Source organism: Bombus impatiens, unplaced genomic scaffold, assembly GCF_000188095.3.
Source record: "Bombus impatiens unplaced genomic scaffold, BIMP_2.2 scf_2880, whole genome shotgun sequence".
NCBI classification, from domain to species: Eukaryota; Metazoa; Arthropoda; class Insecta; order Hymenoptera; family Apidae; genus Bombus; species Bombus impatiens.
In genome coordinates, this window is record NT_179299.1 from 56,876 (window position 1) to 74,193 (window position 17,318).

General features: G+C 36.4%; 4 protein-coding genes across 14 annotated transcripts in view; 2 read left to right on the forward strand and 2 right to left on the reverse strand.

Moving 5' to 3' along the window:
- Positions 1 to 6,417: 6,417 nt before the first annotated feature.
- LOC100746995 (lysosomal thioesterase PPT2 homolog) lies at positions 6,418 to 8,045 on the forward strand. The gene is made up of 4 exons (XM_003494611.4): positions 6,418 to 6,782; positions 6,909 to 7,158; positions 7,227 to 7,345; positions 7,410 to 8,045. Exons 1-4 carry the CDS (start codon positions 6,633 to 6,635, stop codon positions 7,761 to 7,763), a joined length of 873 nt encoding a protein of 290 aa, XP_003494659.1. The 5' UTR covers positions 6,418 to 6,632; the 3' UTR covers positions 7,764 to 8,045.
- A 35-nt stretch (positions 8,046 to 8,080) lies between these two features.
- On the reverse strand, positions 8,081 to 9,895 carry LOC100746875 (venom serine carboxypeptidase). Its single transcript, XM_003494610.4, has 2 exons — positions 9,484 to 9,895; positions 8,081 to 9,346 (listed from the first exon to the last, which is right to left on the reverse strand). The coding sequence occupies exons 1-2, from the start codon at positions 9,766 to 9,768 to the stop codon at positions 8,225 to 8,227; spliced, it is 1,407 nt and encodes a 468-aa protein (XP_003494658.1). The 5' UTR covers positions 9,769 to 9,895; the 3' UTR covers positions 8,081 to 8,224.
- Positions 9,896 to 9,969: 74 nt separating this feature from the next.
- Positions 9,970 to 12,402, forward strand: LOC105681900. The gene has a single exon (XM_012393421.3). The coding sequence runs from the start codon at positions 10,540 to 10,542 to the stop codon at positions 11,452 to 11,454; it is 915 nt and encodes a 304-aa protein (XP_012248844.1). The 5' UTR covers positions 9,970 to 10,539; the 3' UTR covers positions 11,455 to 12,402.
- A 56-nt stretch (positions 12,403 to 12,458) lies between these two features.
- LOC100747115 (piezo-type mechanosensitive ion channel component) overlaps positions 12,459 to 17,318 on the reverse strand; it is a 29,733-nt gene continuing 24,873 nt past the window's right edge. For 10 of the 11 annotated variants that reach the window (XM_024372093.2, XM_024372091.2, XM_033324470.1 and 7 more), the window contains 10 exons: positions 16,386 to 16,547; positions 16,152 to 16,299; positions 15,856 to 16,070; positions 15,613 to 15,771; positions 15,395 to 15,521; positions 14,919 to 15,325; positions 14,464 to 14,759; positions 14,119 to 14,368; positions 13,721 to 13,948; positions 13,341 to 13,637 (listed from right to left, as the gene is read on the reverse strand). In XM_024372093.2, the coding sequence (XP_024227861.1) occupies positions 13,523 to 13,637; positions 13,721 to 13,948; positions 14,119 to 14,368; positions 14,464 to 14,759; positions 14,919 to 15,325; positions 15,395 to 15,521; positions 15,613 to 15,771; positions 15,856 to 16,070; positions 16,152 to 16,299; positions 16,386 to 16,547 (2,107 nt within the window). In that variant the 3' untranslated portion in view covers positions 13,341 to 13,522. Of the gene's footprint in view, positions 13,638 to 13,720; positions 13,949 to 14,118; positions 14,369 to 14,463; positions 14,760 to 14,918; positions 15,326 to 15,394; positions 15,522 to 15,612; positions 15,772 to 15,855; positions 16,071 to 16,151; positions 16,300 to 16,385; positions 16,548 to 17,318 lie in introns of all 11 variants that reach the window. The other variant, XM_024372084.2, reaches the window with a different exon arrangement.

A 17,318-nucleotide genomic window follows, 5' to 3' on the forward strand; every position in this document is an offset into this window, starting at 1 on the left:
ATCTTTCTTCCTGGAATTTCAAAGATGACTGAAGAAATATAGCTGAAAGGTGCAAAGCTAAGAGGAAGACTTGGCAGAGGAGGTCGCAATCAAAATGGTAATCGCCGCGTACAAGGTGTAAGTCCATAGAAATTGGATGTGAGACTTAATATTACGGATCGCTAAAGAGTATTACGGAGGATTATCGGGGTAAAGTGACACCCCTGCCTCGGGGCTGCGGCAGCGTGCGGTGTGCAGTCTTAACAAAACACCGGGGAGTTAGCCGAGCCTTCTGTAAATATTGTTACCGCCACCCCGTCGGCAATTTCGCCAGCCATATGTTAGACTGCGGATGTCCTTTTTACCGTTTTCGCGTATCTGCCTGTATAAAGCCTCGATCTACTTTGGTTTCGTTTGCCTGAGAGGTTTCGACCAATGGTAAAAATATTCTTAATAGATATTCTATATTTCATTCCATCTTTGTGTTTGTCGTACGTTCCTTTTCGAAGCTAAATTCATCGACTGTGTCTTTTTGTTTAGACAATTACAGAATAACAATAAATATTCTAGAAAAATTTCAGTTATCTTACGATCAAAGTTTGAAGGTGTTAAACAGATACATAATTCTTACTAATTATTTTATAAACTATTAAAAGTTTTGAAAAAATGACGAACAGATGAATTCTTACCGCAATTATATTATAAACTTCAGGATAAATTTAAGAAATATACGTTTTATATACTGATTGTTTCGAACGCAAATTTAAAAAATTAGATACAAGCAATTCAAATGACCCGATCGATGTTCATTATGCTGATATAAAGCGTATATAGAGCAATAACTACGGGGTTGAAGAGGGTGAATCTCAAATTAGAAAGCAGCGAGGACGGAATGAATTAGCATTGCTTTCAAGTCGCTTTCTAATCTCGGCAACTGAACAAATTGCTACTGAATGATTAGTAACGAACGAATAGATGATCTAACCAGTTATTCAAGTGGATTTTGCGGGAACAGAAAAGACGTGGATAGATTCGAGGGGTGTAAAACGACGCCCTATCGTCATTGATGACACGTGGCATGGATTACGAGCATGTCACACGGTCAATTTCGAACGTCCAGTTAATACAATACGTTCAAAACGATACCTAATTGCTAAATCAAGTCTCTCGGAACCGTGATTATTATCGTAAACTTCATTTATTGACAAATATGATAATCAAATTACTACTATATTTATGCAAATTCATATTTTGTGACTAGAAAAATGGGATCTAAACAGAGATTTGTTTCATTTACTGAATATTGCAACAAGTACTATACTTTAGATATTTTATATACTTTTGCATATGAAGACCATATGGGAAAAATATGATAAGTTTATTTCTATCGATTTTCTGATTTTTATGGCACTTGGTGACTAAAAGAGAGTATTTTAATACAGAGAAATCTAAAAATCTCTAATGATAAGCATAACACGAATAACAATGTTTACGAAGATGATTTTTAAATTCAACCTAAAATATCCAAAAAAATATGCAGATCTGCGACGATGGTTACGACAGATTGTAGATGATACGCCCGTACCATCCTTTCGCTCATAGCTTTCGCAAACATAAATTTGCCATATATCCCGGAACCAGGATTTATTACCCATGAATCGAGGCGAAAGGGGCGGTTTACAATGGGCCAGCAAATTGCGGCCCGTTTATATCGATAGAGACGTTATGGGGGCGGAGGAGTTTGCCAGTGCGAACGAACAAGTGTGAAATCAGGTGCATCCATAATGCAAAGGGGTGGTTCGACGTCCGAAACTCACCCCCGACGCGATCGTAGCTCAGCCCCAACACTGGGGCCGAAATCAATTAGACACGCAGCTGAACGCTACATTTATTCTCAACGTGACGAAACACAAAACGGAAAATCGTCGTTCTAATTGTCCTAGGAAAAACTGTAATATTTACATGTGTTCTTGGACTATAATATTAATTGAAATAAATTCTTAAGCATTGAAAATTAAAAGATATGCGATTCTCTGAACTACGATGTATAAATTTGTGCTTTTTTGATAGCATCTCTGTAGAGTTAGCATAAAAAAGTAAATCTCAGGTAACAACCAAGGTAAAAAAGGTTGATTGGTACAAAAAGCAGAAAAAGGAGGAAAATGTAACGAGGATAAAACGCGCAGACAATTTTTTGCTATCAAGATTCCTCCGAAAGGTAATAAAATACATTTGATGCAGTTTAATGGTTGGTTCGAGAGGTTCCGAGAATTCCAGAGAAAACCGAACAAAACGCAAAGTCGCGCAAGATCGTAGATAGGAGGGGAGGGAATGACTCTAACTTGCTAAGAATTAAAGTGAATCGCTCGAGGGTAGCAGCTAAGGGTCGTAGCCTCTAGCGATTATACTAATAGTCGGGGCGTAGACAAGCTGATAGGGAGAATAAAGGCACAGCTAAGTTACTAATTGTTTTACACAGTGGAAACTTCGTTTGGTTAATTCCCGTGCGCATTTAATGCGTTTATTCTTTCGCGGCAAAAATCCAGGAAATTACTGCAATATACACTTCCTGGTGAAAGTTCGACGTTTTACTCTACAGATTAAATTTTCCACTGTAGGCATTTGCAATACATTTAGAAAAATCTCGAAGAATGTTTACTTTCTTGTTCGAAATATTCGATAGTGTTTCATACGAACTGAAGAAAAAAAATGTCATGCGTTTGAATGGTCGAACGATCGCGGATGTTGTATCGGCGATGTGGAAGGAAACTCAACAGCGGAAAAGCGAACAATGGCCTTCTTCCTGGCAGGTTGATCCTGCTTGAGTAATGTTGAAATCTGGGGCGTTCCTGGGAAAGACCACCTGACCTCAGCGTCCCTTCGTCAGCGTCGTTGCACTCCCTTGGACGAGTCATTCCCGTTTTCTCGGCGAGTATCCAACATCGGATTAATGACATTACGATGGCGTTACGTCTTGACGCGATACACTACGTATAATCGAATGTTCATCCTTTTTAATCTTCTTTAAAACTCGAAAGACTTTGTCGATCCGCAAATCTACCAGTTTTCTGTCGACCAGACCAACAAAACAGATTAAGTTCTGGTCGACGAGCAATCAATTAAACGGGATATCTCGGTGCAAACGATAAGCCCTCTGGTGGACTTAACGCATTTTCTTCGGTATTAAATCGGTTATAACGTTTTGAAATCGATATTCTGTTCTCTTCGAGACGTATTACGAGCTATTTCCCATCTTGGCTGAAAGTCGAAAATATTGGAATTTCGACACGACGCTGAAACGTTTCCCCGGGACCGGGTGGAAGCTGTTTGGGGATGAGCACGCGGTCGGGTAATGGAAGATGTGATAATTTAGTATGCACAGTGGAGTTTATTTGAATTTTATTGGCGGGCTCGCTGTCACGTGGGTCAACGCGTAGGAGTGGTGGTCGTGCCACAAGGGGGTCCCTCTTTCGCTTTATCGGATCGGGGAAGAGACGACGCTCCTCCCGTTTTCTCGTTTCCCCGAGGGGACACTTCCGTCCGACCAATATCGTCTCCTCTCTCTCATCTTCTCTCGCTTCTTTGCTCAGTTTTTCCACCTTCCGCCGCCTCTTTTTCTATCTTTTACCCTCTCCTGGGCCGCTTCCAATATCTTTCTAAGTTCTCCGAGCCGGCCATGAATAAACTATTCCCCGACTTTGAATATCTGAACGTTTTGCGCGGGAATGGGACCGCCATCGAGGGACCAACCGCAGAAAGGACGAGAGAAGATGATATCGATTGATCGACGTGTTACGTGGAAGGGGCTAACCCGTAGAGTCGATGGTACCATCCTTCAATTTTTGGAAAACGCCGTGACAGAAGGGAGGAGACTGTCTTGGGTGAACAGTTTCCAATAATACGAACAATATATTATTACAAGGAAATAGAAGGAAAATTCTGTCTGCCAACTGTATTTATAAAAGAACGGCAGACGTTGGAAATTGATCAAAATCTGCAAGCTGATCTTTATTCTTCCCGATCAAGGAGCAATTAATTTTTCGTAACGGTGACGGTGATGAAATCAAGCAGTCAGCATAATGAGTAGCGTTGCCTGCCGCGCAATTCATCGGATGTCGTAAAACGAGAGGTGAGAGGAGGAGAGGGCGGAACGAAAGAGGGGGTGGCGAAGGATGGCGCGGGGTTATTAATATTCAGAACGAGGAACAGGAGTCGAGAGCGGTGCCGAGTGACAAATACCTCGCACCCGTCCCAACCCCGGAACGGCTCAACTCTGTAATTAACGCTAATCTCCCGGCCGTTCCTCCGACACCGTACCACCCACTTCGTCTTCTCTCCCGCCTCTGTACTTACTGAGCCAGAGGGTGGCCTTAAACAGGCTCTCGAGTCGATTCTTGGATGAAGAGGATCTATGATTCCTCTTGGCGACTACTGAAAGAAAAACGTTCGCTCGAAAATTGAACGATACGTAACAAAAATCGAACGATTTTAATCACACGTTCTTATCGACTCTCTCTAAATCATTTGATTTAACATTTTGTTTAAGAAAAGAATGAATAGAAAGTCATGCGTTTTATGGTGCCTTCTTTCATTTTTGTTTTTTGTATAGTGGAGGATGAAGAACGTTATTTTGTTAGTCCTTTTTATCTTCATAACTGAATAAAGACAGCATAGAGATGAAAAACATAACCACTATGCGGCAGTCCCTGCATATTTTTGCAAATATTACCGGTGGCACTGTTCGTTCGTCGTGCATCGTTGTCTACATTTGAATTTACAAAACCGGAAGCTGAATTACTACCTTCACGTGCAGACGAACGCGTATGAATTATCATTGCAGAGATGGTGCAACTTCTTGAAATGTTTCAATGCTCCGCGCAGCGATTCGTCATCAAACATATTTTCATTAAATAATATCCCACATAATACGATAATCTCTGTAATCCTTTTATCGAAATACGAAAAGTATTCTAATTCTTTACTAAAGAACATTTAAACTCGTATAAAATTTCCACTGTATAAAAGACATTTTAATTATATCTATTTCCTCCAATTTTAGGGATATCGAAGTATTTCATAATTTCTAAATGGCTTCATAAAAAAAATAACAGAAAATGCATGTCGAATTATAGAAGATAAATAGGAGCGTGCCTGAAAGGTCAAAGGACGGAGATTCCTTCATCCACTTCCTGCGATATAGTCGCCGCTGGTGGTTGCGCGGTTCGGTTAGCACTTGGTGGACTAAAATAGCGAGTCAGCCGACCGCGAATATCCTTGATTAAACGCAAAAAAGCTCCGAGACCTACGCTCGCCTTGCGCTCTGGCGTGGCTGCGTTTTTTCGCCACCCTCCGCCATCACGATGGTCGGGCTTGAGCGTGGAATTGGATTGGTCGTCTTTCCTCTCTTCTCGTTCTCTTTCCCCTTCGTTTCATTCCCTCTTCAACAAGAGAAAGAAACGTTGGTAGTTTCAAAGCTTCTGGGGACTCGATTAGTGCTAGTGTGCGACATCAGAAATACGTAAGCACGGTTCATTTCCAAGTATTCCTTCCGGTTAAATTGTTGTACAACGTTCTAATTTCTTAAGCCAAAGAGGATATCTCTCCCTTTCTCATTTTATTACCTTTCACTATAGATACTTGTATTTCCATAATAAGCAAGTACTAGCTTAATAATAAAAATCTAAAAGTTCTAAAATATAGTCATGGTATGCTATCTTATTCATTTCTTGTTTTCTTCATGACGTTGGTATATAATTTAGCAAATCGGTATGAATGTATTAGAGAATCCCCGAAGAGATGTAGGTTTGCTTCGCAAAATTGCTACGATGTTCTTCGATGGTGACAAAGGTCTCTTTGCGAAGTGAAAGCGTGATAATCGAGAATGACGTTGGCCGAAACAATGCGGCAGGCGTTCATCCTCTAAGGCATGAGTTTCGTATGCCAACTAAGGGTGATGTCAGACCACGGTGATATATGGTGGAAGCACGGGAAATGTCACGTGCCCAGCAACCTTCCATACAGCTGCAAAAGGATTAGGGGCCACATTCTGTAATACGTTATTTCAGAATGCAATTGAATTCCTTTCACTGTCATTGACTCTGGTCTATCGATCAAAGTTGATCACCGGTTGTTACACCTCCATCATCATTCGGTGGTGATAATAAACTTCACTCACAATCAAAATTTATTTCAAGTACCATCTTCGAATCTAAATTCGAATAAAAAGAAAGCAATAAAAAATTAGTTTTTTCAAGAAACAAAGAATGTTTAGTGATAACATTTGCACTGATTATGAACTTTTAGGGTACAGAAATTAACTCTAATCTTTGCTTTCGCCATTCATGAAAACATAAGAACCATCGTCGATAAATGAAATTCCTTCGTCCTCAACGGAGCACAGATGTTGCACTTCTTTCTTTACAAGAGGCGTCGTGACGCGTCGCTCGTAAAATCGATTATATAGCCGCTACCTCAATAAAGTGACGGACCAATGGTAAGAAAAGTTCTGATCCAATCAAAAGGTACGATCCCGAATAAGCATCAGTTGCTTCTGGTTATCTCAAAATCTTATCGTTTCGATGGAAAACGGATCTGAAGTGAATATGACATGATATTCTTGACAGTACGTATCTAGCGTCACTCATCTGTCACTAATGGCTACCGTATATTATAGTAGCTTTATTGTTATTTTATTTTTATCTCTTTTCAATAATGGCATTGAATGTTATCATGCCGTGGTCGTTATCCATGGAGTGCTCACTGGAAGCGACAGCATGGAACTTATTAGTAACAGAATCCAAGAAGTAAGTACATAAATCAAATACAAAACAAAGAAAGTTGTAGATGTCGCGTCTATATAAATTTAGCGGTAAATATGATTTCGAGTAAAAATGATTTTCCAATGTGCTTAAAACGATTATTAATTTTAGATGCATCCAGGGACACAGATTTATAATACTCCAAGATACGCTGGATGGAGCAGTCTGGAATCAATGTGGCATCAAGTAGAAGAAATAGGCATGGACGTTATGTCTGTGGGCGCTGCATTTCCCGAGGGAATAAATTTAGTCGGTTACAGTCAGGGTGGTTTATTAGCTAGAACGATACTGCAAAGGTTTCCCGATCACAACGTTAGAAATTTCATTTCCTTAAGCTCACCACAAGCTGGACAATACGGAAGTAGGTGACCTCAGTGTCATGAAGAAAGACAAAGAAATTACCGTTTCAAATTGCGTATTCTCTTGCAGCTCAATTTTTGCATTTATTCTTTCCTAATTTGGTATGCCAAACTGCCTATGAATTATTCTATTCAAAAATCGGGCAACACACCAGTATTGGGAACTATTGGAATGACCCCCATCATCAAGTTAGTATATATATAAGTGACTCGTTAGTACTTCAGTAAATTGTATTTTACCCTTCTTTTACAGGAATTGTATTACAAATATAGTACATTTCTTCCATACGTGAACAATGAGAAAAATTCGACGAAAATGTTAATGTACAAACAAGGTCTCACCAAATTAGAACGTATGGTGCTTGTTGGAGGACCTGAGGATGGTGTTATTACCCCGTGGCAAAGTAGCCATTTCGGATACTATGACGTTAACGAAACTGTGATAGATATGCGTGATCGACGTATTTATAAGGATGATTTAATTGGACTGAAAACATTAGATGAAAGCGGAAGACTTGTTCTTATCACAGTTCCAAATGTCCCCCATTATGAGTGGCATAAAAACGTATCTATAGTAGATGATTTTTTACTGCCATACTTAGATTAATGTAATCTTATCGTACATTAGATAATTAATTTTTACTACATAACATAAAGGAAATTCCAAGGATCGAAGATCTCTAAACGATATTAAATGTACTCATTATATTTATCATGTGAATCTCATCCTTTTACATAATTTTCCACATGAAGATAATTTTCCAAAGACGAACGTGTAATAAATATATTTATAATGTTCCAACACAAAAAATATTTAGTACCTTATAACTACAATCAGGAGGAATTATTTATTGAGGCAGTTCAATAATAAATGTGTATATACATTCTTTTTCATTAATAAATGTTTACTACGTTTTTCAATACAAAAGGATTTATTTTCATTAAATATCATCAAGATTCATTAAGAACCTTATTATTAATTTAAATCTACAAGTGGTATTCTATGTAGTAAATATAGGCAGGGTGTAAATTATCTTATATCATTGATAAGATAATTAATTAAATTACTTAGAAACTTTTATGGTGTGTAAAACGAGTGATGAGATCAAGAGCCCATTTTGGCTGATCAGAAGGAACCATGTGTCCAGCATTTCTTACTAAGACCTCTGTCAAGTTATCAACGGTCTTTGAATACCCAGCAAGTTCAGTTCCAACATACCATGCTTTTCTCTGTGCTGTTTTGTACTTCTCTGCTCCAGGCCATTTTAAGTTTTGGATATAGTTTTCCGTCAAAGGATATGCCACAATAATATCAAGTTGTCCATTGTATATAAGAACTCTATAATGTTGAACAAGATCTTCTACTAGAACTGCCATAGACTGCATAATATCCCCCTTCAAATATTCTTCTACTTTTGTAGATTCAATATTGAATGTTAAATTGCCAACATGTATGGTTTTTCTAATATCTGCTGTTTGAAGCCATTGTAGCATATAATCGGAATCATTACTTGGGTCCTGATTATGCAAAAAATTAAAGTAATAGTCGAAACCAGTTAAATTTTTAAACAACGAAGGTTTTTTACTTAAATCACCATCAATAAGTTCGTCAAACAAATTAAAGGCTTCTATATATTTCCCCTTCTTTATTAAATCTTTACCCTTTTTTTCATATGTATGGATTTGATTTCTGCCATTTAAATCAACTAAACCTATTTGATACAAATAATCTCCATATTCCAACTGATTCAATGGATCAGTCAATCCATTTCCAATTGCTAAACCTTTTAAGTTTATTTTTGTCTGTGCCTTGATATTATAATCTTTAACAGCATGAGATACAGCCGGTACATATTTTCCTCCGTACGATTCACCAGTGACATAAAAGTCATTGGTCTGAAGTTCTGGGAATAACTTAAAGAATTGGACTAAGGCAGTATGCACATCCCTTCCCACATCTGTTTCATTAGTAGCATAGCCTTTTTCATTCTCAGTAAAACTAAATCCAGTGCCAACTGGATTATCAATGTAAAGCAAATTATGACACTTGTTCCAAGAGTATTCACGCATTTCAAGAGTTTTATTTTCAGTAACTATGAATGGTCCGTTTTCCAAGAATAAGCCATACAAGGACGTGGCTCCAGGGCCACCTTGTAGCCATAATACTACAGGAGCAGTCTTTGGATTATGCTAAAAAAAAATTCTATCTTGTATTTCTTAGATACATTTTCTTATTTATTATTTGGAAGTTATGCATAATCAGAATCTCAACCACTAAAAGTTACAAATATTTTTATTCACAAAATTCAAAATATTAAATTACTTACCAAGGCCGGAAAGAACCAAAAGAACATGTTCGAATTGTATTGTTTGTTAACAGTTAAATAACCAGAATAGCTACTGACATCGTTCATATCTTTATGTTGTACAGCAGCTTTACTACGGGCCTCATCTACTTTACCGCTTTCAATAAGTGGTGTCAGGAAAAGAGGTGCACCGCAATCTTCCTCATTGCGAAGCGGATAATCCTTTGGCTTGGGATAAATATTTGTAAATCCTCTTGCGAATGAAACAATGAATAATATTTGTACAAGTAACACGAATTTTTCCATCGTTTCCTATCTGATTAATCGCAACTATCCTAAACACGACCTTCGAACAGCGGCCGAACGTGATCGAAATGCAATTGATATATATATTTCGATGCACAGTACATCTTTATATACCGGCGCCATAATATTACCAACATAGGAGATATTACTATCACGTAATCCATTCAAAGAGTAGGGATATATCTACGAATTCCGAAAATATATTAAATTTTGAATTAAGCATATTTTGCACTTATATATGGAATTAGATTTAAGAAGAATATTCAAGAATTTCTCTTAATCTAACTATTATCCAAAATTGAATAAGAAATAATGAAATGGCTACTATCTGCACTAAGCATATAATTCGAGCTACTTGAAACTATTAACGTTTATGTAGATGGCGTTTGAGAATATTAACGTATCAGCTGACTGTACCAATACACGTTAATTTGAATTGCCTTTGTGTTCTGTAATACGATCGAAGGTTAATATAGAACTGTTACTATTTTTAAGTCTGAATGCAACATGTTACAAATAATGATGACATTGTAAATAAACTTGTACGCTTCTTCCAATTAAATGGTGCAAAATCATATCGAAGTCTCCGACCGTTTGTGATACATTTCGTGATATTTTCTCATGCTTGCTATGATTGAGAACTCCAAGAAAATTTTTTTGTAATTAATGAATTTGAGGGATTAATCTAAGATAGTTTCTAACACTGTTATATTTGTATATACACAAAAGTATTACTTTATTTGTTGTTGAAGTAAAAGAAATTACAGAAGTATGAATGATTCTTTCCTAGAAGACTTAGAATTATTGTCTAATGATGTTAAAACTGTAAATGCTTATCCAGTGGATCGGCATGTAACAACAAGGAATGCAACATCCTCTCCTTTGCAACATACATTGCAAGGCAAAGGAGAAAATCTACATATTACAAAGCAATGTACTACTAGAGAACCAAATATGAAAGATTTAAAAAAGTTGCCTGACCAAGACACAAGGAAACAACAAATGAAAGTAAGAATATCTGAAAAGAAAGAGAAGTCTGTTGAAAGTAAGTTGAAACCGATTGAAAATAAGGTAAAAAGCGATGGAAAAGAACAAGTAGTTAAAGATGATACTAAAGTAAAGATTAAGGAATCAAGAATAAAAATTTCTGAAAGCAGAGTGATTATGAAGGATAAAACGCGACGTTCAGGAAATTATAAGGAAAATACTCAGGCTGCAGATGTATCTGTTAAGGAAAACAACAGACCATCTGATTCCTCAAAAGAGGGAACTTCCCAGGTAGAAGTTGCAAAAGACAAAACAAAAGCCTATGATCTTAGAAAAGTAGAATCCAAAGAAACTGATCCTGTTGCATTGCTTAATGCCATCAAGGACATTGTGAGTATATCCACAAAACAGGAGAGCACAAAGATTTTGAGAGCTATGCAAGAGCTGCACTTTAATTCTCAAGCAAATCTTATTAAACACCTACTGTGCCAAACAGATGACATAATCAATGAAATGCATCCTAGCAAAGATTCCAACAGAGTAAAAAGCCTAATTGAACAGAATGAAAGATTACAAGAGGATATTGTTATTTTACAAAGAAGAAACGAGGAGCTACAGAAGAAATTAAAGGAATTTGAATTTCTGAAACAGGAAAATATTGCACTCAAATTAAAATGCAAGGAATTATGTAAACAATAGCAAAAGTGTACAGTATTCTAATACTAAGTACTTAGAATATGTTGATAATGAGGTATCCATTCCATGCTGCTGTTGAACTTTGATGATTTCCAGCTGTTGTTACAATGTGTGAACATATAAAGTGACTAATTTTAAAAAATAAGCGAGAGTAAAAAATATAAAACATACCAAGCTTTAGAGATGGTATTCCGCAAGTTCAATAACAAACGTGCATATACGATCGATAATGCCGGTAATCGTTGATTATAGATGATGATTCATAATAATCTCCGTATTCTTTTATAGTTTTTTCTTTCAGCCCAATCTCCTTGTCAGTTCATTTAACTTATCTAAGGAAAGATATGCAGTAAAATTGATGGGTTTTCCCACAATTTTTCTCACATTTTCCTTATAGATAAGTGTGTTTGCTTGATCAGACACTTATATAATGTAAACTAGAATATTAAATAAAATTGTACTATTGTGTATATTTCGTAAAATGATCATAGTTGATATAATGATTATATTTACGTGTGATGAAAGTAGGTGGAAATTCCGCACTTATTTTTATAAATACTTTACAATTTTCCTTTTAATACCAATGGCTGCTAATTATCAGAGTATAAGATTCTGTAAATGTTTTAGCTACACACACACCAACGCGCGTGCGATGTTTTCCATATTGTTGCGTGTGGAAAGCCATGACACGTGCGTTGAAATTACGAGACCACACATTTTCTAATGTTTTTACTAATATTTTTTTTAATTCGTAACAAAGTTTAAAGCTAACAATGTGTTATCTAGTTTAAAGAGTCTGAGTCCCATTTACTACATACGCGTCGTAATATGTGTGATTTATTCCGCGTTGATTTGAAGTTGATATATTTATTGAACTAAAAAGGAAAAGAAAAAAAACATGATAGATCTTTGTCTGTAAGAAAATGCCTAATAAACTACTTTATAATTGAATTTGTGTGATTTCTTAATTTTTAGAGTAGAAATTCAAGAAATAAAATCATAGCATATTCGTTTGAAACAATTTACATATATTCGAAGATTCTTTTAAAAGGCATATTAAGGCGACATGATACAATGTTTCAATAAGGATGCATGTTGTACAATGCATATTTACAAGCAATGATAATTATTATGGAGTCAAGATCTTCGGTTAAATATGTGTAATGTATAAAACGCGTTCGAGGTTTTGGCAAAATCACCAGATAATTTTATTCAGTAATATCTGAATGAATCGACCATTAGAAAAACGTATAAAAAGGAACGAAAGATCTTGCTATCGGCAGTTTTGAAGATATTAATTTTTTAAGAAGGGGTTTACATTCTTATCTAGGAAAATGCAATTTTAAATGCGGCTATTCCGGTTTATGCATAAATTCTAATAAATTAGAGATAAAAGCATATGTATCGTATATGGTACAACAAATTTATCTTTAGACGCTTAATTCTATAAAGCACTTATCTCAAAATCATGTTACTGACAACATCTCACGATCACAATATCCTTCATACCTTTGACTATGATCAAGCGAGTTCTTTATCGATAAATATTTAAATAAAAATTAGTATAACCTTACTTAAAAACATTCGGAAATAAATAATTCTACTGTATAATGTATCCTCGGACTTCTTTAAATTTCTCAGGTCTTCTCGTTAACTTTTCCTATTATGATTAATATCATTTTCTTTTTCGCTTTGCGTTATTTCCGTAGATATATGTACATCTTTATAGGAACGATCTCTTCGTTAATCAGTTTCCTAACAACAAACATAACTGTACTAAATTCCTGAGTTTTTTTAATTTTTTTAACCATTCGCATTCTTTATGTCACGTCTTGATAAGTGCGCCAACTATTGTCTTCATTACGCAAGATTACCGGTAATATATTTCGAAAAAATCCTTTCTTTAACAAATTCCGTTTCGCATAATTAATAAAATCTTAAAGTCTTTGATCCAACAGAAGTTAACTCTAGTCTAGTTTTATCATTAATTCTAGCCGTTTTGACAATTTCACAATATTCTCACTAATATTGTTTAGGTTTGGAGTTTATTCTCAGAAACGTTCGATAAAATTTATTCTCTGCGAGAAACATCTCGAGATTCCCCTCTTGGCGCCACAACATCCTCATCTACATCATCTTGATCTTCATTGTCAGTTTTCTCCCCTTCTTCGGGTGGCCTTGTCCATCTGAAAAAATGCGATTTAGTTGTCACGCTAGATTCTTTAAATCTAATATGATACTTATGATGGCGATGTAATGCAACAGCAACCTGATCAACGTCTCCGGTGATCTGTAGAGGAATATTAATTTGGCGAACAAGTCTTCCTCGAGACACAATTCTCCACTTTCACGGACCAAATAAATATCTAAGCATAATCTTAGTATTCTATCGACGTAGGGTAAGTCATCGAACATAATCTTTGGCGCCATGTCACTGACTATTTTCCTCATCATTTGACTTATGACTATCACCGCGGTAGTGTACAAACCTAAGATTCTGTAGACATATATGAGAAAAAATAAATTCTTATAAATAAAAAAAAAAAAGAAAATTCACACTGACGAGAACTGTTCGTGAAGAGAATTAGTATTGTATCCATACTGGATCTCACGAATAACAGTGTAGACCTAGCATAATGATAGCATTAGATAATTTCAAAAACGTACCCAAATCCACTGATAAAGCTCAACCCCTCGGGGAACGTTTTATCATTGAACAAGAACATCATGATGTACTTGCAGTCATTTAAGGGCACTCTCTTTAATAGCTGATCGTATAAAGTATCATTGCAAACTTCTTTAACGATCCACCATTTCTGACGAGCGCAACAATCTGCGTCGGTAGATAAATGAAGACTAACATCCCTGTACAGATGATTCTCATCCTCTTCCTCTACATTGTCATCAAGCCATTTCGCTGCAGATTATGGAGATTAATTTCACACTTAAGTTCAATGACATTACGTTCTATCTTCATTTCATAGATATCTTTCTCTGTCATATCACACTTACGCATTCGCATTAATTGTGGAACGACGTCAGTGGTTCGACCAGTCACTTTCAAAAACTTGGGAAACGCATATTGCAACGTGATAGTACCATTATGCACGGTTGAATCATTGCTAGAGAGCATACTAGCTAATGTTCTTCTCACAGGATTAAATTCATTGTTTTCATACGGTGGCAATTTTATATCTCTCACTTGTGTCGTTATCCCACTGGCATCTTTCGCGTCCGTTTTTCGAGACACTGTCCACTCTACGTGTATGACCACGGTTGTGCTATTATCTTCTAGTTCTGTTATCAGTCTGTCATAAAATAATTATATAAAGTTACAGATGTCAACAAGTATATAAAAAGTGATTCTTTTATATCCTTCTCAAACTCAGAAAATTTTTTAGTAATATAAAAATTGGAGTTGATACGAATTCAGGAACGTAGTAGGATTAAAATAACTTTAATCGTACCTATCTAAGTCTGGCGGAGATATACTCCATAATTTTCGAGAGAACCCACTCAATCTCACGGCAGCGACATCAGAATGTATATAGTTCTCCAGGAAAGTGACCGCAGGTCTATCTCTCGCGTACAAATTCGAAAATCTCATGAAATCAGTTTCGTCGTATTCGATGATAGAGCTACTTTGCGCTGACATAGAGTAAATTGGTTCATAAGGACCAATTCTAATTTTCATTGAAACATCGTAGGGTAGATTAGAGACACCAACTGTGCCACCAAGTGCGAATAAGAGCAAGGGGAACCATATTAATCCAATCATGAAGAAGAGAGCACCACCACCGACTAAGTACTTGCTCATTTGTTGCTTCTTTACACCTCGTGGCTGAGGGAAATCCGTTTCTACGCCTCGCATACACTACAATTCACACATATATTTATTAGTAATTTATATACAAATGTATGTAAAATATGTAGAGCGATATACCTTGATTTGATAAATATTGGCGAAAATATCTTCCATTTTGAACCAATCCATTATCGTCATGGAAGTGTCCGTCCAGATCCAGTCCATTACTGCCCTTAATTCGAATAAGAATGGGACTAACATGAATCTGTGGAAAATTTACACATCAGTTATTAATAATATTAACATTTTAAATTATTATATTAGTTTTAAGTTCGATAGATAGAATATATTCTAACACTTTGAATAAGACATAGTTGACAATGCTGTATTTCTTGCAGAGGAAGTTGCCAAGTATTCGTGTCGGATAGCCTTGTCTTAATTGATAAGCCGCTAACAAGAGGTAGAAGCACTTGACCATGTACCAAATTTGCGGTGGAAGCCTCTCATTGAATTGTCTGTGATTATATTTGACAATTTAAATTAAGAAGACGTTAAATATTCGAATTGAAACTTCTCTATGATGAAAAAATCCATCGTACCGTTCGGTAACGCTTGGCAATATGAAAAACATCCAAATGTGAACGCCAAATATAAGAAAGTAATGGAAAATTAGTTTGCCTACGATTGATTTTTTTAAGAACAAGGCTCTATCGATAACTATCAATGCAAACTGTAGCAGTAACATCAGTAAGAACGGCATCGGAACTCGATTTTCTTGTAAATAGGCTGTAACACCACCGTCACCTTGTTGTGTCTAAAAATTGACAAAAATTATTGTTAGAAATTATCTTGAAGGTACATGACATTACTTGTTAGAAAATATAGGGATGCTTACCCCAAATGCAGAAAATCCAAAAATGAGTAGCAAGAAATTAAAGAAATCACACAGGAACATATATGCATATACGTTCGTCTTTTCTTTGCTAACTGGACTAAGAATTTTTTGGAAGAAATCTTTCATTGGTTCTTTGTATTTATTTACGCTGGAAACAAATCATTGTGTTTAAATCAATTTTAAGAGACTACCTCATATAACATCGTATTAAAATAACTACATATATACGCTTACGTCATATTCATGGTTTTATTGAACTCTTCGTTCGTGGGACTGATTTCTTCTCCTTGAACGGCCACTAATTTTTCATATTCATTTGTGACTTGCGCATTTTCACCCTCCCCTGCTGCGCGAAGATTCAAAGTTGCTCCTTTAGGTGTTCTTACGGTACTACTGCTGTAAATAGTAGAATATTAATATTAGCAATTATACAGGGTGGTTGGTAACTGGTGGTACAAGCGGAAAGGGGGTGATTCTACACGAAAAAAGAAGTTGAAAATATAGAATAAAAATTTTTTTTTTTAATTTTTCCATCGAGACAACGATCTACAATGAGATCCGTTATAACGAGACGCGATAAAGTGCACCCGTACCGAGCGAAAATTCAAAGTCGACTTTCTCGAAAACAAAGCCTCAAACGAAAAATTTTTATTCTATATTTTCGACTTCTTTTTTCGCATAGAATCACCCCCTCTCCGCTTGTATCACCAATTACCAACTGTACTATTCTTTGAGCATCTTTGTTCGCAAAGTATTAACCCTTTGCACTCGAGAGGCGACTATCAGTCGCCACGGCGTTCCGTGTGGTAACTGATAGCGAATGAGAGGCGACAGTCCCTGTTTATGCTAGATTTCCATCTCCAATTGACGAGAGCGCAGTATTGGTTCGTAAATAGATCTTTTAACTCTTTATACTGTTTGTTATGAAGTGCGAAGTGTTACACTTTAAGATGGAAATGAAATATTTATGCTCAAATTCTTCCGAATCTTTTTTTTTTTTTCATTTTACATAGAGGAAATCCGCACGGACGTCAGGCCGCTTCTGAGGAAAGCGGCGTGGTAGTGTCGGACTCCAACCGACTAAAACCTCCACGATGACCATCCCGGCTGCGATCGAGAGAGGACCGGGAACCGGTGCGAGCGACGCACCGCCCCCCCTCCCTCCCG

Coding starts and splice junctions, on each gene's coding strand:
- LOC100746995 (XM_003494611.4), top strand. CDS start 6,633: ATGGCTACCGTATATTATAGTAGCTTTATTGTTATTTTATTTTTATCT. Junction 7,159..7,226: donor ACAAGCTGGACAATACGGAA/GTAGGTGACCTC, acceptor ATTCTCTTGCAG/CTCAATTTTTGCATTTATTC. Junction 7,346..7,409: donor GGAATGACCCCCATCATCAA/GTTAGTATATAT, acceptor CTTCTTTTACAG/GAATTGTATTACAAATATAG.
- LOC105681900 (XM_012393421.3), top strand. CDS start 10,540: ATGAATGATTCTTTCCTAGAAGACTTAGAATTATTGTCTAATGATGTT.
- LOC100746875 (XM_003494610.4), bottom strand. CDS start 9,768: ATGGAAAAATTCGTGTTACTTGTACAAATATTATTCATTGTTTCATTC. Junction 9,347..9,483: donor TTTGGTTCTTTCCGGCCTTG/GTAAGTAATTTA, acceptor ATTTTTTTTTAG/CATAATCCAAAGACTGCTCC.